The sequence below is a fragment of the Lissotriton vulgaris genome, unplaced genomic scaffold (genome assembly GCF_964263255.1).
Source record: "Lissotriton vulgaris unplaced genomic scaffold, aLisVul1.2 SCAFFOLD_2786, whole genome shotgun sequence".
Classification (NCBI taxonomy): Eukaryota; Metazoa; Chordata; class Amphibia; order Caudata; family Salamandridae; genus Lissotriton; species Lissotriton vulgaris.
The window spans coordinates 61,203-85,084 of NW_028250591.1; the positions used below are offsets into that span (position 1 = coordinate 61,203).

Genomic DNA, 23,882 nt, shown 5'->3' on the forward strand with positions numbered 1-23,882 from the left:
ACATGTATTAACCCTTTCGATGCTGATGACGAGCTCAGCTCGTCATGATGCACAGTTGAGCTGTGCTGATGACGAGCTGAGCTCGTCATAAATAAAGTAAAACAGCAATTTCCAGCACACAGCGGGAAAACGCCTAGCAGCCAAGGTGTTAAATCACGAACCGAGAGGCAGGCCACCAAATCTTGACTCCAAGGATCAGTATTGACAATGGTTCTTGTATCGGTATAAGGCATATCATATTTACTGGGTAGTTTCACATTAAAAAAGCCTAGCAGACATAGATGAGCTGACTGCCCAGTCTCTGTAATTTTATCTAGTAGTATGTTAATGTAATCAAACAGCACTGGGAATTTGGGGTTCGGGATATTGGTAAAATCATTGTTGTAAAAATTCACTGAATAAAGGAGTTTCTCATTCTTCTGAACATGTCTATTTTGCACCTCAAGTGTACGAATACTATGTGATCCCACTTTTCTTGTTGCTCTGGTCTGAGAGGGGAGGCACCCCAGCCAGGATTAGGCTATATGGGCAGGAAGCGGGCGGTAAAATCAGTATATCCTCAGATGGAGTATTACCTTGCCCATGGAATCCTTTGGTTGTTGGGTTTTGCTCTTTTTGCCTGGTATCTACTGTCACAGCCTTATCTGTGAGGTTCAACTCCATTGGTTGGGTGCGGGATTAAACTAGTCACGTAGGGCTTCATCACACACTTAGCTTTGACCTGAGAATTACTGGTCCCCGACTGACATAAAATTGTTTGGACCTGCAGCGGAGGGGAGTTCCTATCACTAATTACACCTTGTTTGTGAACCATGCCGCTTATCAGTTTCTCAATGTGATCGAGACAGTATAATATTGGCAGAACTTCTCTACCAAAAATGACCTAAGTTTCTCACCCAAATCAGTGCAGCACATGGGGTCATGAAGCAGGTGATCCAGTGTTGGAGTTGACTTGGGCAGGGTTTGCAGCTGGACCCATGGCCAGAGCTGGCTTTGATTGCCTGCAGGTGGCTTGTTTGTCGAGTTGGTTGCTTAAGCCTAGAGATCGTTTCCTTCCCAGCAAGCCTTTTCCTCTTTGTTGCCGGACCTCGGCGGATCTGAGTAACGGTCTGAGCAAAGGGTGGACTGGACATCTCTGATTCCTTATCTGCATTTGCAACTGCTTCTTCAAGGTCACTACTTCATTGTGTTGTGCCAGCTTTTGGTACAAGAGGCCCCAGGATGCTAATAGTTGAGTTTAGACAGCCACCAAAATTGCTTATGGAGGGGCAATTCTCCAAAGAAATTCTGCGCTCCTCAAGGGTGATTTCATTTGAGATTATCCCATATGCCCTTTCCAGCATGCTGTCAATGGTCACCGAGGGTCGGGGCACAGCACCACTACTAGAAAATGTACGCTTGTCCATAGCTTCAGTCAGTAGGTGAATATAAAGTCTCTCCCCTCATATCCCAGGTAGATTTCTCCTCAAGAACCACCGGTGTCAGGCCCTTAGAGAGTGGGCCCAGCCTCGTCCCACCGCAGTTGGGCCGCTCTTCGCTCGTGCACGTCCTGCGTTGTGGGACTCTGTTGGCACTCTTAAGCGCGTATCTACCGGCCCCCTGAGGTCTGGGAGACACAGGCCCACCCCAGACTAGCGCCAAAAACAAGTTTACATGTGTTGGCAGTTAAGTGCTTTTTACATGCACCTCGCGCTGTGGGACTCCGCTGGTGCTCTTAAGCACGTACCTCCCATCCTTGTCTAACCACACTAAATCTGGGGGTCATAGTCCCACCCCAGACTACTGCCAAAAACAAAGTTCATGGGTGTAGGCAGGAAAACCCCTTTTCACACGCAGTGAGGAGTGATTTCGAGACAAACTGGAGAAAAGAAAGCTTCAGCAAAGTCGGTACATTCCTGGAGAAGATCTACAACAGTGACTTTTCTCCCAGGTTCATGATTACTCGTGCTGCTGGTCACCTAGGCCTTCTAAATACAAAAGAACAGGTTATAAACTGGTGACGGTTTAAATCAGATTAACCACTTAGACAGAACCTTCAGGGTTTGTGGTTTATGGAGAACCCAAGTTGCCATCTTAGGTTCTAGAGTCAGTAAAGAACGGTGTCTATGTGATGGAGGGAGTATTATATTTCAGAAAGATCATGGGGACAAACATCATTGCACATGCCCCATGACGGCTAAAGGAGTTCCATTAAAGATGCCTAAACAAGCCTTCAAGAGCTTCCCTTGGATTGGAGGGCAGGGGAGGAGAGTGTTCGGGCGGCTGGGGGGAGGAGGGCAGAGGGTGCTAAAAGGATTCACTCTCCATCACATCAGAACCCATGACTTCTGTTAACGTGCAGGGAGAGAATTACCACCAAAACCCTGTATGTGGAGTGTTAGAACTGTAGCAGGGCAGGGTAGAACTGGAGAATGGACCTGTTAAGGCTGGGGTTCAGATCAAGGATGGAACCCAGCAAACGTAGGTCAAGGAGGAGTTCGTGCGGAAAAGGTCTGGGCTATAAAGGCAGAATCAGACTTGGCCAGTATGTTTCTTGTGTTGTAAGGTTGCCACTTGTAATAGTTTGCACTCGTCTATACTCCCACACCTTAATTTTCCCTTTTTGTACTATACTGTCCCACACCGCTTCTCCTGTGTTTGAAGGAAGAACCCCAATCACCATTGGGTTTGTCAACACCTTACTTTTTGGACACGCATCATACACCCTGCAGCAGTTACCTCATTCCAGTCTGTCAGACAGTATGATAGCTTGAGTTTCATGTGAGCTGCGCGCATGCAGCCTTCTTTCTAGCAGTGCTCATGGTCTCGGCAAAAGAGCGCAAGCACGTCGTACACCAATAGAAAACAAGATCAAACTGTCTTTCTACTTGGGTCAATTCTCTTTCACTTGCAGGGGTCACGAAAGTTTATTTAAAGTGTTCCCCTTTTGGACACGGACTTTAATGAAGCTAAAACTCCAACAGCAGTAGAACGTAAGGTGTGCTGGAGAAATGCTTCAAGGAAGTAGGAAAAGGTCTTTGCAGCAGGTAAAATAAACAGGAGTAAGAAAGCAAAACATTCAGTCTGCACGCATCACTTACAGAGAAAACTTGCTAAAATATTGCTATTAGTTAACAACTCACACAGTATAAATGTATTAAATTCTTAAACTAATGGAAATTGCAGAAGTACATCATGCTTACCTCATGCTTAAAAAACAGAGTGGAGCTCTGGAAAAAGAACACAATATGATGGGAAATGTGGATGTGGTGATAACAGAAAGTGCAGGAAGGAATAGCGGTGGAGGAGACAGGTTTGTTGTAACGGATAGAGCCAGGAATGGAGGAAATGGTAGTAGTGGATAAAGCCAAGAGAGGTATGGAATAGTAGGAGACATACAACTAGGAAGGAAGGACAGCAGACGGAGGTGGAGGTAGCTGGGAAAAGCATGCAGCAAGGTGGGGATGGCAAAAGGTGAAAAAAGTTGGAATGGAGAAGAATTAATGGCACAAGAGTCCAAACGTAATATGTGGAGATTTGGAGGAGATACAAGATGACAGTGAAAAGACAACGAATAAGTGGCGGATGGACGAATGAAAAAAAGTCAAGGAGGGTTCTGGAGATCCGACAAGTATAATGGGTGAGAGGTAAGAATATAATATAGAAAACATAAAGCCAGGGTAGAAATAAGCAATTGAAAACAAAACACTAGAGATGAGCATCATAGAGGAGGAAAACCGAGAAGGTTATAGTGGAAACTTCCCGCTTACTGCCTCTACGATGAACCATTTCAGATGACATCAGTGATGTTATAATGAGATGTGACTACATGTCTGCCTCTGGAGATTGTGAAGTCTGCTACAACCAAACCATGTGTACAAAGAGGATAAGTTTAAAATCAGGTGGAGAAACAATACTCACTTGCATAATAAATCATTTTATAGCTTTGATGAACACATCCTTGGATGTCCAGAGGACCTTCCCTGTCGCACACAGCATGAAAGAAATAGCTAAAACAATAATCCCAACTATCCATCATACCTCCGTGGCTGTGAAGTTCATAATCTGTCCCTAGTCAAGATGAGTACAGATCTGTACACCAAGGTGCCACCCCTCTCCCCCATAGAAATGGGTTTCCATTTACCTTTCCGAACTGTATCGGAGTTTCAGTTTGGGAATACCATTAAAATGGACCCACAGACTGCTTTTCCTACTCTTGTCTGTTCTCACATAATGTTTTCGGGGTTGAAGGAGCAGCATATGTTAGACAATTCTTACAAGATGTTAAAAGATATTGGAATGATACCTTGATAGAGATGTGCCATAGGTTAAAAAACTATTGTAAAGCAAAATTTATGGAAAAGGTTGTGTGCTTGTTGGCGTTTAGCTATTGAGAAATGGGTCAATTAAGTAATGTTTCCTGCCTCTCACAACATATTCTTGTAAATGGGGACTGAGCAATGGTTGGCTAACTGGAAAAAAGACAAAAAGGCTTTTGATGAAGAGAAAGAAAAGTTACTCATGCGTAACCTCAGTTTTTTAAGGTACAAACATTCTCTACAGTCGCAGTCACTTCACTACCAAAAATCACTTGAATTAGTATTTCAACCACATTGGACCAATTTAAGAGAATTTGCTAATACTTACACTTGTAACACTCCTGGCTTACCCTGGAACTCAAAAGTAATCCAGACATACTGCTGGCTTACTCATGGAATAAAAGAGTACGCAGTCTCAGTAGTTGGAAGTGTCTGTATTACATCAATTAAAAAGTTTCGCAAAAACATTAAATGAAGGCCATTACGGAATTTCAGTCATATCTGATAAAATCAACCCTAGTAAACAAGACATGACAGTCACATTTCCAAATTGCAGTTATTTAAGCTCAGAAGGTTCCTTACCTAGAATCTCTCTGTGTATTTCAAGCAAGAATCCATCATGGAAGTCTGGCTCACAGGCACATGGGACAGGTTTGGATCGGAAACGCTGATTACGAAAATGCAAACACAGTGTGAAGCTGGAGCTAACTTGGCCAGGTAAAGGTTGTGGCTCTTGCAGGTGTTCTAGGAAGGCTTTTCCACCCAAGACTTGAAGGTACAGATATCTTCTTGTAGGATCAATATTTGCTGAAAAAGTTAAAAACATCACCTAAAACCAGTACTCATTTTAAAACTGATATATTAAGCAGACTGTTTTTGATACAATGACAAATGCAAAAAGTAAACCCATTAGTTACCACAAAGTAATTCTTCCTTCCAATAGATAGCAGCAAATCCATTCAGCAATTGCATGGATGGACATGAGTAAGTATTTACACGAGCAATTATGTGATTGCATTTTGTATCTATCACTTTTGCCATAGTTCCCAGCATAATCTCTTGAGGCGACAGTATTGCTGGGACGTTCATTGCAAGAATTTACAACGCAGGAAATTCTACCACTCTACCATCAACATACCACTAGTAGATAACAAACCATCAGCGGAGACCTAAATAGCTAGTTTTTAGTTTTGAACCACTGGTAAGGTTCTCTGAAGACCGCCTTGCTTATTCAATAAAGAAAAAAATCATATCACCGTAGAACATGAAACACACTGAGTTAAGTTTGCATCAATAATACTACACTTATGATTTGAAATGTGAGACACCAATACCTTTGCCAAAAGTGTGACTCCAACTTGCAAATTTCCTGTTTTTGATAATATTTCTTTATACCAATTCATGTACTCCTCGGATAACGTTCTACATCTCTATACTGTATTCAAATATAAGCACACCATGTAGAGCACTGCAGGCAAAGTCATGAAAAATAGATGAAATACTGTTTAATTCAGAATTTCATTTCTGTTTAAATTAAATTCATCCGTATTAATGCAGGCTCATCTGTGTATTTTATTAAAGTTACACTTCTGTAAATTCTTGCATCTGGGTAGTCCAGCATTTCAGCCCTCTGCTTTCCTAAGCAAAAATGTAGCTGTTGTGTTGCATCTATCAGTGGCCTGCGCAACCATGGACCAACAGGCACTGTAAAGAAAGGTTTGGTGTGGAGTAGGAAGAAATCCTGCGCACCCCAAAAAATCTATAACCACCAATTTTTTTAGTCCCTTCGTCTCTTCGGCCATTGTCCATTAAAGTCGATGGTTTCATATGTGGAGATGAGGGATGGACTAAATGGTTGAAACCTCCACCCTCTCACATATTGTTCTGCACAGAGGATGCTTTGTACTGGATAGAATGTGAGTGTGTGGCTCACTGGTTAGAGGCGGCAGACCCGGAAGCAGAGGACGGCCCGGGACCAGGGTTCAATTCCCGACGCGGCAGGGTCGTGGACCTTGGTCAGCGGACTCGATAATTCTCGCCTCGGTGCCTACTCTAATCAGGGGTTCCACTCGGCAACTCTGGGCATTACCTTGCCTCATCTCCACAACGGCCCCATCAATTCCGGGGATGCCTGGCTCCACCTTGTGGACTCCCAGTAGGGACCATCCCACAGGGAAAGCCAGGACGGGTTCCCCAGAGTTATACAGCGCCAGGAGACCTATGGACGGGTAGCAGTCATGCTTTACAAGCTCAAATAAATTTAAATTTACATTTAAGTACCAAAATCAAGAAATATTCCAGATGATCTTTGACATTGTTAGTGACTGCTGCATCCTTGGAGTTATTTTCTGGACACATGAAACTGAAGTATGCTGCCATAAGTCTGGAACCTAAATAAAGAGGTGGCTTCAGAGAGCAGAGGAGGCCAGCACTGATTCACTGGAAAAGAAAATGTAGCCAGGTTTGGGGCTCAAATGTGCATCTAGGCTTCGGTGATGCAGATTCTGAGACATATGTACACTGCGGAAGAATTACTAAAACTTGGATCCAGAGTTTAGAATAGTTGGAGGAATACGAGATGTTGACTGCATTCATAGTGGCAAGGGAGTGTAGAGGTTGTCTCATCCAAACCAGTGACTGGGCTAAAAGAGGATTAGCTTTATTTGAATACTTCCGGTACTTTAGGATACCAAACATTACCCACAAAAGATGCTGTTATTCCTTTCCAAATAGATCATGTTGTAAGAAGCAGCAACAATACTGTGAGGGCCTTTAAAAAACACGTATCTTGAACACAAATAGCCTCTTGCACCGCTTTCAGTAGCGTTTCAGATCAAAGTATTTTATTTTACTGGTGTACTGAGATTAGATTAGTCATTACTTCCTTACTTCTTGCAAGGTCTAAGGCTTTATGGGCAGTTGAGTAAGTGGCACTATCTCTGGCAAACCTGCGAAGCACTCAGATATGCACCAGGTTTCTGTGTCCCACCAGAGTAGTTGGTTGAAAGGGCTTTGGGTACTGCTTGTATTACGTAGGATATGCTGGCATACGCTTTATGAGGTTTGAGTGAATAGTATAAGCTTCGTGTATAGAAAATCAAAGAGCAAATGAAGGGGTAGTGTTAAGGTCCCTACAGATCCCATCGCTGGCGTATGTGGCACGTAGCTTGTGGGCTATAGGGAGGCCGGATATGTTTGTTAACACCACAAACATAACTCGTGCTGCTGGAAAATGGGTTGAAACCGGTCTTATGGATGAGCTGAGATCAGAACGAGAGGATGTTGCTTTAACAAAATACTCTATGCGACACGCGCTATTGGTGTAAACAGTTAGTAGCATTGAACCATATCTGACTTGGGATATACCTCGCCACCAAAGCCGATTGATGACCAATTTTAGATTACATTTATTTCCCCAACTGGTCTCTTTAAGCGTGGTGGTTTTAATTACTCAGATTTGCACCCTTGCAACTGTGATAACAAATCAATCTATGACACATTACACATGGTTATGTTTTGCCCAAAATATAGTAACCTGCGACACAAACTCATACACCCAATGTTATTATCAGCTGAATTTCAACCAAATTAGGCCAGCCTTACTTTTATTTACAGCTGTTGAACTCACCTTTTACCTGCTTTCTTCTTGTACGTTTTCTGGTGGGAGTTCTAAAATATGAATGATTAGGACACTGATATTTTTAATGTTGTTTTTAATGACCTGTCTTTTGTGATTTTATCTATAAAATCAAATAAAGATTATGAATCTACTCGAGGCTCTGTTAAGCCAAAGGGAGTATTATATGGATCCTACCAGGATTGACAGAGCACTGATCCTACTGGAGGATGCACATTTAAGCTACCTGGGAGAACTGTGTGAATTTTATTCATGAGCGACAGAGAACCGATTTCTATCGGGAACTAGAGGGATTAACTCGAGGCCTGATCTGGAACACTGGGCGACCCAGGATAGCAAGGCATAAATTATACTCTCCACCGGAGTGTGGAGGTTTGGCAGTTCCTCATCTGGAGTTATACTACTTAGCCGCATAGCTGCAATGGGTTGCGAAGTGGCTAAGTAGGAAAAATCTGACAGACACGGCAACCGAGACATCGCTGTGGACACAGACACAGGTTTACAGTTTGTTTCACCCCCTGGCGAAACTTCTCCGCCCGACAGAGGTACACATTGAGCTGGCCCACAGATGTTACAAGAGGAGCCTTCAAATCACAAAAGATACGATCCCATATGCCCCAATATTGCCATTTGCTGGAACGCCCAGAGGCAGAGACTCCATAACCGACGCAGAGCTAATGCCCTGGACAGACTCGGGAGTGGAGACGCTGGGGAACTTATATGCGGACGGCACCCTCCTACCTTTCGTGACCCTTTCGGCCGATAATGATTTACCCGTAGGTCAATTTCTTCTGCATGTAGCTATCATACAGACACTGACGCAAGCATGGGGAGACCTGACAAATGAGCCGCCGACGCATCAGCTATTGCAGTATTTACAAGTAATGGGGGAGGGGTCACATGTGGTCAATTGGTTAGTACAGGCTCTGCTTACACATGTACTGAAACCACTACAAAGACTCCGTACAAGTTGGACAGAGGCCGCCCCTGGACCGATAAGGAATGGGAGCGTGTCCTAGCCAGCGCCACACACATACCACGCAACTCACGATTTAAACTCATACAAACATATATTTTGCATAGAGCGTATCTCTCACCAGATAAGATCAATAAAGATTTCAACATCAATACCTCTGGATGCCCGAGATTCCGTCTCCTAGGCGCTGACCTACTACATATGCTATGGTCCTGCCCCCTGCAGGAAACACAACTAACATCCAGTACAAATCTGGAAACTATCAATTCTGTTAGAAAACTATATGAGTGGCTACAGGAAGCTTTTGACAAAAAGCGCCTTGGAGAAACATAGAAATAAAGGACATAAAACAACAAATTAGAAAGCTGCAACGTACCTGGCTTAAAACACATGCCAAACAAGACAAACTTCACGTACAGAAAATGAACAGATTATACAAGTCGGCTATCAAAAAAGCTAAGAAAATGTACTATTCTGACAATTCAAAACGCTAAATGTGCAAATAAAGAATTCTATAAAATATTCAATGAATTTCGAAAACCAAATTGCCTAGAAGGAACTCATCCTGTTACTCAAGATTTCACATACAAACTGGCAAATCATTACACGGACAAAGCAGACATCGCCTGGACATCGTCCTGAACGGCCGCTCCCCTCGCTTCCTGCTCCCAGCCCAGTGCAGCGTCCACAGCGCACAGCTGAATCTGGTTTTGCCTGTGACTCGCCTGCAGAGTCTGGTATCGTTGATCTGACCTGTTCAATTCGTTCTGTGCATTATTTAGAGGCAGCGCTTTTTAACTTGTATGTGCATGTAGTTTTGGCAGCGCTTTTTAACCTTTAAGTGCATTCATTTTAGAGAGCTTGTTTTTAAATTGTAAGCGCTCTCACCGGGATTCTCTGTGTAAGCACGCTGGTACTTCTGTGCATTGGACATTACCAGGCTTCGCATTGCGCCCTCCCGGTTTCACTTTCTAGCCACCCCACCATCTTGTTGTTGTGCTTTTCCCCTGGCCCGCCTCCACGTCCCCGCCTCCCAGCGGACCCTCCCACGCTCCGCCCCCTCCACCACCTATTTTAGTCAGATGGTTCCACGCGCAGCGTCCACGCGCCCCAGTCGCGCCGAAGGTGCGCCAAAGGTAAGCCCGTCTACGCCCGTCCGCGCCTGGACCGCGACCAGCGCCAGACCCCCTGGCCCTCGCATTGCCCAGCCCTCCCGCATTACCTACGATGCCACCACCCTCCTAGCCCTTAACCCCGGCCGCTCCCCCAACTGCGTCCAAGCCGCTCCTGGACACACCCATGGACCTTTCTCATGCTACTCCTGCAAATTCTACGACACCGTCAACAACTCCGCTACGACCACACCACAGATTCCCGACCCCAACCACCTACAATGCATCTTGCTCAACACCCGATCGGTCCACAGGCACGCCATTGACCTATGGAATCTACTAGACACCATCTCTCCGGACGTCGCCTTCCTAACAGAAACATGGATGAACGCCTCTTCCGCCCCAGACATCACCATAGCCATCCCAGAAGATTATAAGATCATACGCAAGGACCGTACCGGCCACACAGGAGGAGGAATCGCTATCGTCCATAAGAAATCCATCCACATCTCAACCAGCTCTGACGTCAATCTCGCCAACTCTGAACACCTTCACTTCCAGATCCACATCGACCCCAAGACCACACTCAGAGGCACCCTCCTTTACAGGCCACCAGGACCCCGCGCACAATTTAGCGAGGACATCACGGACTTCATCACTCCACACGCGCTCCCCTCCAAAGATTACATCCTTCTGGGAGACCTCAATTTTCACCTTGAAAAGAACAACGACCACAACTCCACCACCCTTTTGGACAACCTCGCCAACCTCGGGCTTAAACAACTGGTCACTTCCCCCACCCACATCGCAGGCCACACTCTCGACCCTATCTTCTCCTCCAGCAATCATGTCTCCTTCAGCCACACTACGGCTCTCCTCTGGACTGACCACAGCTGCGTTCACTTTACCTACAACAAGCCCAAACCCAACAACCACCCACAACCAACTCTGCAAAGAAACTGGAACAAAATCACCATCGACCAGATCTCCTCATCGCTTCTTCCAAACCCCCCAGCCTACTCCTCAAACCCCGACCAAGCCGCCACCAACCTCACCCTATGGTTATCCAACAGCGCCGACATCCTAGCACCACTGAAAAAACGACAAAGCAAACTTGGCAGCAAGAAGGCCTCCTGGTTCAACGATGATCTTAAGAAATCCAAGAAACTCTGCCGCTCCCTTGAGAAGGCCTGGAAAAAAGACCCAAACACCAGCACCAAGGACGCCTTCAAAAACGCCACCCGCATTCACCACCAACTGATCCGAAAGGCCAAGAAAACCGCCTTCAAGGACCGACTAGATAACAACACCCACAACAGCAAGGAACTTTTCAACATCGTCAAGGAATTTACCAATCCCTCGGCCAACTCTCACGACATCACCCCCTCTCAAGCCCTCTGCGACTCCCTAGCTTCATTCTTCCACAACAAAATTGCAGACATCCACAACAGCTTCGACAACCAACCCGGAGACCAACCCACCCAACCATCTGCTGGACCTTCACCCCCATCGAACACCCTTAATGACTGGAACCCAATCTCCACTGAAGACACCATCCGCCTGATGAACTCCATCCACTCAGGATCCCCCACAGACCCATGCCCTCACCACATCTTCAACAAAGCAGACTCCATTATAGCACCGCACCTCCGAGACGTCATCAACTGCTCCTTCAACTCCGCCACCTTCCCGGAAAGCTGGAAACACACTGAACTCAGCGCCCTTCTGAAAAAACCCACAGCGGACCCCACCGAACTCAAAAATTACCGCCCCATTTCGCTCCTTCCATTCCCGGCCAAAGTCATCGAGAAAGCTGTCAACAACCAGCTCGCCGCCTTCCTCGAAGCCAACAAATCCCTCGACTCCTCACAGTCCGGCTTCCGAGCCAAACACAGCACTGAAACCGCCCTCATCGCAGCAACAGACGACATTCGAACTCTACTGGACAATGGAGATACAGTCGCCCTCATCCTCCTCGACCTCTCCGCAGCCTTCGACACAGTCTGTCATAGCACCCTGTTACAACGCCTCAGAAACATAGGAATCCAAGGAAAAGCACTGGAATGGATCACCTCGTTCCTCACCGGAAGAACCCAGAGAGTCCGACTCCCACCATTCAAGTCAGAGGCCACTGAAGTCATTTGCGGCGTGCCACAAGGATCTTCACTCAGCCCCACCCTTTTCAACGTATACATGAGCCCCCTCGCGGCCATCGCCCGCCAACACAACCTCAACATCATCTCCTACGCGGATGACACTCAACTGATACTATCACTCACCAATGACCCTAGCACCGCCAAAACTAACCTACACGAAGGAATGAAAGAAGTAGCCGAATGGATGAAACACAGCCGTCTGAAACTGAACTCAGATAAAACAGAAGTCCTCATTTTAGGTACCTCCCCCTCCGCATGGGACGACTCTTGGTGGCCAGAAGCCCTTGGAAAAGCACCCATCCCGACAGACCACGCACGGAACCTGGGCGTCATCCTGGATTCCTCGCTTTCAATGAACAGACAAGTCAACGCCGTCTCCTCATCCTGCTTCAACATTCTTCGCATGCTCAAAAAAACATTTCGTTGGATCCCCACCGAAACTAGGAAAACGGTCACCCACGCTCTGGTCACAGGCCGACTGGACTATGGAAACACCCTCTACGCCGGTACTACCGCCAAACTCCAGAAAAAAGTCCAACGAATCCAAAACGCCTCAGCCAGGCTCATATTAGACATCCCGCGTAAAGAACATATCTCTAGTCACCTGAAAAACCTCCACTGGCTTCCCGTCAATAAGAGGATCACTTTCCGGCTCCTAACTCACGCACACAAAGCACTCTACGAAATCGGACCAGAATGCCTCAACACACGACTGTCCTTCTACACCCCCCCCCGCCAGCTACGTTCCTCCAACCAAGCCCTTGCCACTGTACCTCGCATCAACAAAACCACCATGGGAGGTAGATCCTTCTCCTACCTGGCAGCTAAAACCTGGAAGTCACTTCCCACTTACCTTCGCCTTACCCAGAACCACCTAGCATTCAGAAAGCAACTTAAAACGTGGATATTTGACAAGTAATTCCCCACCCCTCCTCAAGCGCCTTGAGACCCTCTGGGTGTGTAGTGCGCTATATAAATTCTCTGACTTGACTTGACTTGACTACTTAAAACAGAAACAAAGCACCAGCACTAACCCTTGTAAAAAACAACAACCCAAGAATGCTCTAATCAAGCCTCTCCGTTCCTTCCAACACATCCCACACGAGGAATTTAAGGACCTGGTCAAAGCAAGCAGGCCTGCCGGCAGACTTTCTGACCCCTGTCCGCCACCAACTTTCAAGACAATTCTTTTAACAACCTCTGCTGCCACTCCAGTAAGAAGAATCATCAACGATTCCTTAATTACTGGAATATTTCCAGAAGAACTCAAAAAGTCATACATACGCCCTTTACTGAAGAAAACAAACTTGGATCCGCTGAACCCTGACAACTACAGACCCATTACAATTGGACTGTTCCTGGGCAAACTGATAGAAAGAGCAGGGTTTGTCAGGTGTCACAATTCATTGACGAGAATGGCATACTTTCAAACTTCCAAACAGGATTCAGTCTGGGAAGAGGCACTGAATCTGCCCTCCTTGCCATCTGGGATGACCTAAAGAATACAGTTGACCGCAACGGGGTTGCTGCGCTACTCCTCTTGGACCTCTCAGCTGCCTTTGACATGGTTGACCATGACACTCAAACAAAGACCCTATGAAGCCGGCATAGAGGGAACTGCTCTAGACTGGATCGCGTCCTACCTTCGAAACAGAACTAATGTCATCCATACCCCACCTTTCTCGTCCAAACAGTACTCCACAAAAGCAGGGGTCCTTCAAGGTTCTATCATCTCACCCATGCTTTTCAACATCTACATGAAGTCATTACCAGTACTGATCAATAAATTTCACCTCACATGCTATAACTATGCAGATGACATGCAAATACCCCTTCAACTGGAATGCCCCAAAGACATTTGAAAATCACAAATGTTCAGCTGTCTCAGTGCCGTGGATCAGTGGATGACCTGGAGCCATCTCAAATTGAATGTTTCAAAAACTGAAATGTGGCGATTGGAAACATTACAACCCGCTTGCCGCATGGCCTGATGAACTGGGATCACTGCCTAAAGTATCAAGGGAAGTAAGAAATCTCGGAATGACCATGGACTCCAATCTGTCAATGAATGCCCAAGTGGATAAACTGGCAAGATCAAGCTTTGCTACTATAAAAAACGCTGCAACGAATTTTCCCTCATTTGGGATTTCCACACAAGGTCCAAGCTACCATCTCCCTTGTTCTGTCCAAACTCGATTACGCCAAAAGCCTCTACCACGGATCACCTTTAAAGACCATGAAAAGACTACAACGGATTCAGAACTCGGCTGCCAGAATACTCTTGCATATCAAACCGTGAGACCACATCTCCCCTCTCTTGAAAGCCCTGCATTGGTTACCGGTTGCCAGAAGATCCACGTTCAAGCTGCTTTGTATCACCCACAAAGCAATACATGGAATGGGACCACTCTTCATCAGGAATAAAATCACCAAACACATTCAACAAAGGAACCGCCGCTCTAAAGGAGCATCTCGCCTCAAAATCCCACCATACAAGAAAAAAACCATCGGTGGCACATCCTTCTCTGTTCAAGCAGCCAAACTATGTAGCTCTTTACCCCCAAACATAAGGTACAGCGACAACCACCTTATCTTCAGAAAACTACTCAAGATTTGGCTCTTCCCCACATAAGCACCATACGCAAACAGAAATTTACAGCATATCCCTCTGTATACAAGCATTTTTTTTCACTATAGATATGTACCTATCTTTGTTTATTACTTTGTATAAACATGTAAAATAATTATGTTGTTGAGAGAAAAAATAATAATAATAATAAGTAAATAAACAAGCATTGGAAATGCAATAGGTCTCGCATTAGGAAAGTTTGAGCTATTGGTCTTATAAATGACATTTTTTTTATTTATGTGTTGTTTTTTAAAATAGCTAAATTAATAGCTTTGTCATTTACTATACCAATAGTTATAACTTTCGCAAATGTGACACCTATAGCATTTGTAATGCAACATGTTTTGTATTTACGTGACTTAGATGTATTGACATTACAAATAACAATGGCTTTTAATTTTTTTAAATAATTAATACTTAAATAATTTATTTAATTTGTAATGTCAATAGCTTAAACTTTTGTAAATAACTTTTGTGAAGATTATGTTCAGTGTTTTTTTATTGTGACGAAAATCCAAGAACATAAGTGAAATATTAACATCTTTTTTGTGATTTGTAATAAAGTTTGAAAGCTTTAAAACAGCTTGAAACATTGAAAGAACATATTTGAACCAGTGATGCTGTGGTGGTGCGGAGTGATGCTGTGGTTGCGCTGAGTGATGCTGTGGTTGCGCTGAGTGATGCTGTGGTTGCGCTGAGTGATGCTGTGGTTGCGCTGAGTGATGCTGTGGTTGCGCTGAGTGATGCTGTGGTTGCGCCGAGTGATGCTGTGGTTGCGCTGAGTGATGCTGTGGTTGCGCTGAGTGATGCTGTGGTTGAGGGGGTGTGAGGGTGAGGGAGTGAGGGGGTTTGAGGGTGAGTGAGGGGGTGTGAGGGTGGGTGAGTGTGAGTGAGGGGGGAGAGGGGGGGAGGGTGAGTGAGGGTGTGTGAGTGTGTGAGGGTGAAGGGGTGTGAGGGTGTGTGAGGGTGTGTGAGAGGGGGTGTGAGGGTGCGGGGATGAGGGTGAGTGAGGGTGTGTGAGGGTGAGGATGTGTGAGGGTGTGTGAGGGTGTGTGTGAGGGTGAGGGTGTGTGTGAGGGTGAGGGGGTGTGTAAGGGTGAGGGGGTGTGTAAGGGTGAGGGGGTGTGTAAGGGTGAGGGGGTGTGAGAGTGTGTGTGAGGGTGAGTGAGGGTGTGTGTGTGTGAGAGAGTGAAGGGGTGCAAGGGTGAGGGTGTGAGGGTGAGTGTGGGTGTGAGAGAGTGTGAGGGTGTGTGAGGATGAGGGTGTGTGAGAGGGGGTGTGAGGGTGCAGGGTTGAGGATGAGGGTGAGTGAAGGTGTGTGAGGGTGAGGATTTGTGAGGGTGAGGGTGTGTGTGAGGGTGAGGGGGTGTGTGAGGGTGAGGGGGTGTGTGAGGGTGAGGGGGTGTGTAAGGGTGAGGGGGTGTGAGGGTGAGTGTGAGTGAGGGTGTGTGAGGGTGAGGTGGGTGAGTTAGGGGGTGTGAGGGTGAAAGGGTTGTGAGGGGGTGTGAGGGCGAGGGGGTTGTGGAATGGGATAGGTGAGACCTACAAATCTATCCAACAGCCGTACTGAAGGAGTAATGTGAAGTTCAATAACCAATCAAATGTCAGAAGTGATCCTTCTTGTGTTAATAATAAGGTTTAGGACATCCCAGTAGAACAGCGCACAGCAAACAACCGCAGAAGGCGTAGCAGACTGCCAAGTTACGTAAGCTCCTGCACTTTTAATGGTTTTCAGCTGGCTCCCTAAATGGGGTAGAGGACTTTTATGTTCCGATTTGCTGCACAGAATTGCAAAGGAAAAGATTATAATTTTTATGAATTCCATAGTTCTTGAACATGCTGGAGAGCACCTTCAAAGCGCAAACAACGTTTTTAACAGCTTCCTTAAATCGTTGTGATTGGGTGGGTTTTTGGTGGTCAAAAGGACAGCATTCAGGCTGGTTTTCTCAACTATGGAAAATGCTGCATAACCAATGAGTCCCCTCTAAATGCACAAAGGCATTAAAGGGCTTTACCTGCAGAGCAGTGTGAACTGCAGTGGTAGATCAGCTGCTGCAGGGGAGGAGGAGAGGTGGGCTGATCACCGTGGCCCCTGCGGCTATAGAGGTGATCCGGGAGAGGTTGAGCCCGAGCGGCCGATGACGAAGGGCACTCCACTTAACCCGGACATGGGGGTGGGAGGAGTGTTGATTTTGGTGTTAAGAGGGAGGGCACCAAACGGGAGAAATGTTAAAGGTCAATGTGATTAAAAAACATGTAGGTAGTTAAGCCGCACATACGGACCAAAATGTCATATTAAGCTGAAAATAAAGTGCAGCTAAAGTATTCACACTGAATAAGGTCCGTGACCTGGAGCCCCCGCTCGGAATAGTTTTTTTTCCTAACTTGAAGGCGGGTGCCGGGATGAAACAAAGCGCAGTGCCCATGCACTTAAAACTAGTTTCATCACATAATCGTGTTGCCACATGGAAGAGAAATGTACGCATTCCACCGCTCAGTGTTTCAACAGATTTACAGAGAAGGCAGCGCAGAGAGGCACAGGTTAACGCAGCTCGACGCTCCCATTTAGCCTCTTAAAGTAACCGTACAAATGAGCCTGGATCGAGCATTAAAGAGCAACAAGCACTGTTGTGGGAGTGGCATCGAGGGTGGCACAGGGAGATTACTAAGCCACAGCAATAGTCTCGCTTAGCGAAGCAGCTGCGCTGCATTCACTACACGAGACCTAAAAATAGTTCAGACCAAAGATGCTAGGCAAAGAGGAGGGAATGGGACAAAAGAAAAATATAAAAGGCAAGAGACAGCAATGAAAAAGGCTTTTGATAGCAAGATAGAGGCAAGAAAGAAGGAATGAGTAGTAGAAGAGAGAATGAGGATAGGATACAGGAAGGGAAAGGGACCATGAAAGGAGGCAGAAAAGAGGGAGGGTAAACCAGCATTGGCAAGGACAATCATTCACCAATGTTCAGCCAGTGACGGGATTGATTTTGCCAGCACCTGAGCAGCTATGTTTAAAGTCTGGATAGCAGTTTGAAGTAATGGTGTACTGGGAGGAGGCTTTCAAGTGATTCCGAAGGCAGCCATTCGGTGCTGCTGAGAAGGGAATAGAAAGGGCAGAACGAAAGGACCAGAGTAGAGCGTGAGCATGAGTGAAAACAAAAGCAACATTTTAATGCAAAAACAAATAAAAATAGGCCCATGATGTCATCAGTAGAAGACTACAACACAGCAGGCAATCACCAACAGGGGGCGGAGCGGGAAAAAAAAAAAAAAAACAAGACGGAGGGAAGAGAGAGAAGGGGAGGGTTGAGGAGAAATGCGACACGGCGGGGAGGGGGCGGCGTGCATGTGTGTCTGCTACGTTAGCCACGGAGTGAGGCCTGTCTCTGTCGCTGGCTGTGTGCACTACGAGGGTGAACGCTCTCCAGGCCATTGGTGTGCCTGGCTCGAGGCCGCTTCGGCGATTTTCTCAAACAGATAATCTCATGCATGGCAGAAATATTTGTAAGATCCAACTGTAAGTCCCTCGAACAAGGACACAAAGGATCTATCCCAAAAGTCAGCATTAGGCAGCCTAATGAAAACAGGTTTATGAAAAGGGAAAAATACCATGCTTGGACGAAGCCGCAGACTTTTGATATGTGGCGCTCTTCTGCCCCTACTTTCAAAACTGCCATGACGATGCGACACGGCGGGCAGGGGAGGGGGCGGAGCGGGAAAAAAAAACAAGACGGAGGGAAGAGAGAGAAGGGGAGGGGGGGGAGGAGAAATGAGACACGGCGGGCAGGGGAGGGGGCGGAGCGGGTAAAACAATAAATAAACACGACGGCTGGACGAGAGAGAAGGGGTGGGGGGAGGAGAAATGCGACACGGCGGGCAGGGGAGGAGGGGGCGGAGATGGGGGAGGCTGTGAGATGTGCACGTGCTTTTAAGCTCAATGCGCATGCGCATTGAGCTTAAAAGTCACGGGCACTGCAAGGAATCGCCACGATTCCTTGCAAGTTAGTTAAAGAGTGGTTAAGTCCCCATAGTCTCGCAAGCTCAATGCGCATGCGCATCGACAGGCGAGACCTAAAAACCTCTTTGGTCTACATGTACATACTTCCATTGTGCATCTATATACCTTCCATGTACTTGGATCTGTGTGTCTGTTACTTTTCTCCTGAAAAAGCATATCCAATGCACTACCCTATTTCTTATCTGGTGCCTTCTATCAATATCTTTAATCTACATATACTTACCTCCTTTATGTATCTATATACTTTCAATGTAATTATGGATCTATATATCGATCACACTCTTCTAATTTAGCATTTCCAATGCACTACCCTATTTGTCAGCCTATACTTCGCTCAATATATCTTCTAGCCTAACCTTCTGACTCATTTCAAACTTCTTCTACTGCTCCTTCCAATGCACTACACTATCTCTCATCCTATACATCTATCAATATATCCTCTACATCCACTCTCTCATTTATCCCAAACCCCATACCACTACTATGATTGCCAAAATAACCCTTTCTAGACTCTCTCCTACTCTACCCCTCCTTGCATCATCTGACACCTCTTTTACTATACCGATCCCCTAAAAGAAACATTTATAAACTCTTCCCTCTGAGTCCTCCCCTCCAAAACTCCTTTTTACTCATCCAAAAGCCTCCTCCTACTGCTAAGACCTAAAATAAAATAAAAAAAATCCTTCACTCTTTTAACCCTCCACTATCCTTTTCCATCAAAATTAACAGACTAACATGTTCACTTCTCAAATTCCATATTAAACTATACTAATATACTACCCAAATAACTGAATAACATATCCACTACTCAAATTACTTCATATTTGTACTATACTAATTTTCAACACTAATCCTTTATGGGTTCCGGAATGGCGTGCGCTTCAACACCCATCAGGGGTACAAGTGTTATATGAATGCAAATCTTTCTTCCCCTTTTATCACTCAGCTATCCTTCTCATTCCAAGTAACTGAGTAATATTCACCACTGAAATGACTTCATATTTCACCATATTAATTCACCACTAATTCTTTGAAGGCTTCCTGAATAGTGTGCGTCAACAAGCGCTATATAAATACAAACCTTTGTCCTCCTCTATCCTTCTGCTATCATTCCAAATCCAGATAACTGACTAACCTATCCACCACTTAAAATGTACTTGCATGTTTCACTATACTAATTCAACACTAATCCTCAATGGGTCCCGGAGTAGCGTGCTACTCGCGAAAAAGCACTTTGACGCCTCGTCAGGGGTAGTAAGCGCTATATAAATCCAATTACAATACAATGCAATACCCTACTGGTGCGCGATAACAGAAGCACTTGGACACTGCACCAGCACTGAGGTGCCTACCACATAGGAAGTCTGTATCCTCAGACTTTACAAGCGGACCAAGGCCAACAAAGTAAGTTCAAGATTTCGCGACCTAGGCTTCATAACTGCAAAACGGCTGATCACTAAGAGATGGAAAAACAAAGACCCCCCCGGAGGCACTTCACTGTCGAAAATCTTTAGAGGTCTGGGCGCAGGGAGAGAGCACTATCCTTCACAAGGAAGAAACAGCAGGGTTGCGAAAGTATGCTATTGCACAGCCCTGGGATGATGTTCTCAAAGCCCTTACACAAACTGATGCCACACTTTGTGCACCCTCAACACAACAAACAGGAGACGATGCCTGACATGACACTTGGGTGTAGCGGAAACGCTGCAATCAGGAGAACTCTTGGACACGGCGGTTGGGATGGGCACTGACCTCACACTCCTTAATGACTAATTATAAGCATGACTTCTGCTAAAAGATACTCTACTTCCCATGTAACTGTGCATGACGTATGTGCGACGGTCCGCACTAAACTTGATCAGGCAAGCCTGGTTACGACTACACTCGAACTGCACTATATGCATCAACTATATATTTCCTTGCACATTTGATGTCTATCTTTCTTTTGCTTTTATTTTGTTTAAATTGGTTGTGGTTTCAATGTTGGAAAAAGGAGATATCTGGCAACGAATATCGGCATATGTATATCCTTTACATTTTATTACTCATGAAACATTGCGTGTCATGCTCTCGAAGCCGAGTTAAGTACGGGTCACGTACCCTTGTATATGCTGTTGTGTTTGCACAAGGATGACCACTGCTGGAATGAGATACAGGTAACAACCATGTCTCGCTCCACAATTCGAGGTAACAGTATATGTGGGCTCTTGGTGCCTACGTTATTTTTTTTTACGAGTGCACGTCAAACCCTGACATGTAGACATGAGAAGTGCTAGGACTGTATGTAGGAACTACATTGATTGTTACACGTAGTACTCTAGCAATGTAACCACAAGTGCAATATATGCCGATGATTAGATCTTATGTAACAGAAAATATAAAATGCAATAAAGATATATATATTTTTTTTAATGAGCGACAGAGGACCGACCCTACTAGAGGAGCTGTTAAGCTGCCAGAATATTATATGGAATTCACCCAAGAGTGAAAGAGGACCAACATCAGTAGAGACACTGTTAAACTACTGGGGGTATCAAATGTGTAGTGATGTACTGCATTGTTTTTTTCATACCACTTCTTACTCCCTCAGAGGCCCAAAGTGCTTTCTTGTACAAGAGTATCTACTCCATTTGTAATGCATGGTTACAAGGGTTTTAGTTACGGTATTGATTAACTGGAGGTATATCTTGGCACTTTGTGTGAGAATTGGAGATGTATTCTAACTGTGTTGTAGCAGTGTTATATGAGGAGTGTACCGAAGAAGTGCGAGAGATAGGATTGTACCTTGCAAAAAGAGATCGCTACTTCTTGTAGGTTGTATCCAGTTGATGTTATGTTTTGGGTAAATGCCAAATCTTTCTACCCCTTCATAATTCCAGGTGACTGCAGATTATCGCTATTTTCACAGGGAGCCAGCTCAAGAATTCGTATGTTCATGGAACTGTAGTTCTCAGAAAAAGGTGCAGCCTTTTAACCAGCACGGCTAACCCTTAGCCAACTTAACTTTTTATTGTGGTCCTGAAGACCTCAATGGACAAAACAATGTATAAGCGGAGTCAGCTTTTCGTTGTTGCGAGACAAATAGCTTAGGAGCTCCCTCAGTATCAGGAAATGCCCTTATAAAGCCAAGAGTATGGTTCTCAGTCAGCTAAGTGTGAGACTATAGCATTGAATGGAGTCAAAAATTTGGAGACCTGGACCTAAAAACAGGTAAAACAAAGGAGTGATGTACTTGTCAGCCTCTTTTTCTAATGAACTGTCAGGTTTTGGTTAATAAAATACCCGATACATTTCACACTACACCTACATGATTTTCAGGGTCTGGTTTGACAGCGCAGCTATCTTGAAGACATATACACACAGTGGATGAGGGTGTGGCCAGAAAGATGGTGGGCAACATGTAAAACAAGAGTGCTCCGAATGGCCTGACAGCAATCCAAAACCTTTTCTGACCCTGGTCATTCACTGAAACAGATGCCACCCTAACAATAATTCTGACAAAGTGGGTTCTGAAGACCGAGATCAACATCAATGTGCATGCATGGAGAAAAGAAGTAAATGAAATCATAACAAGGCGTCTGCATGAACGAAGATCAGGAAAAGCGAAGGAAACTAAGGCCCAAGGGGTGCCCAGCAGAGTAGTGGCAGCAACTGCAGATAATGCCCTGCAGAAAGAGAAGCTCCAGAATTAAGGTGAGTAGTGAAACTTTGGACTGCCACAGAAGTGCCAATCATATTAGCCTGTTAGTCACAGTAGATATGGAGTGAGACGTCACCCAAACATGTGTAGGCCAGACTCGTCAGACAGCAGCCCCCTGAAAGGGCCGAGATTACAAAAAAAGTTGCCTGCTGAGGGGCATAACCTGTCGACAGAACAACTTCTGGGCCCCAGATCTGAGGCAGTGAGGAGGTCGCTGACAAATCACAAGGAGGTCTGAATCAAAAATCAAACCAACACAAAGTTAAATGTAAACACATTAAGTGTTAAGCCAGCGAGTGACAAAAGTGGACATTGTACTTAAACTTCAAAATGATTAAAGTTAGGAAAACTCTTACCACACACAACAACAAAATATACAGCAGGCTCTGCCTAACACCCTAATGGAAAATACTGACCCCAGAAGTCTGTCAGCAAAAAGTGTTTGAAGCACAGTATCCCACCAACATCCTAAAAGCAATTAACAAGACAAGGTCAGCTCTTGGGTATAGAATAGACAGACTATCAATAAAAAGATCTTATAAGAGAAGACTTAAAAAAAAAGTAGCAAAACAGTCCACTGCCAACAGAAAAGCAATAAATACATCAGAAGTAAATTGAAGAAGAGAAGAGAAACAGTCAGCACATTCCAGGCAGTAACTGCAACCCTGTGGCAAGAGCCAAAGTCTCTGAAGGAAGGAGAAGAATAAATCTACTCTTTCATGGCTTCCCAGAATAATCTATGGTCCCTTAACTGAATTATTCTTGGCCAAATGGGTAACAGAAACACCCAAGAAGTTATCCACACTGTTCTCCATACAATGTGTACACCTTGCACTGATGCCCCAACCAACGCCTGAAATGCCACCTAGAGCAATTGTAGCTCGCTTTCTTAATTTTCGTGACAGGAAGGCAATCTTTCAGGAAACACTAATTAATAGCCATGCAGAGTAGCAAGGAACAAAAACAAATTTTTCCTGATAATACGCATCTGGCCCAATGCCAGCCAAAGTTCTTTTGAGGCAGCAAAGAGACGACTGAGAGCAAAGACTAAAAATTCATGTTATACAACCCTGCTAAACATAACATTTTGAGTTAGGAAAGGGTTCTTTTTCACTGCCCCTGAAACAGTATGGGACTGGATAGAAGATTAGGAAGACCAATTTGAACATTCAAAAATGCCAGGATGAACAACACCAGACCCACATATGAACAACAAGTCCATAGATGGCCCATGAGTGAAGAGACAACTGAAGAAGAGGAAACAATGACTGAGCTGGGATGCATTCCAGTAAATGACCATAGAATTCTAAGTGCTGACCAACATCCTCTAGAAACTGGGGACATTTTGGAATGAAA

At 45.2% G+C, this 23,882-nt stretch overlaps 1 protein-coding gene across 1 annotated transcript in view; it reads right to left on the minus strand.

Moving 5' to 3' along the window:
- Positions 1-23,882, minus strand: part of LOC147663187 (centrosomal protein of 76 kDa-like) — a 131,485-nt gene that overhangs the window by 31,892 nt on the left and 75,711 nt on the right. Inside the window, exon 4 of the mRNA XM_086950605.1 lies at positions 4,881-5,105. Coding sequence (XP_086806731.1) covers positions 4,881-5,105 — 225 coding nt within the window. The remainder of the gene's footprint in view (positions 1-4,880; positions 5,106-23,882) is intronic.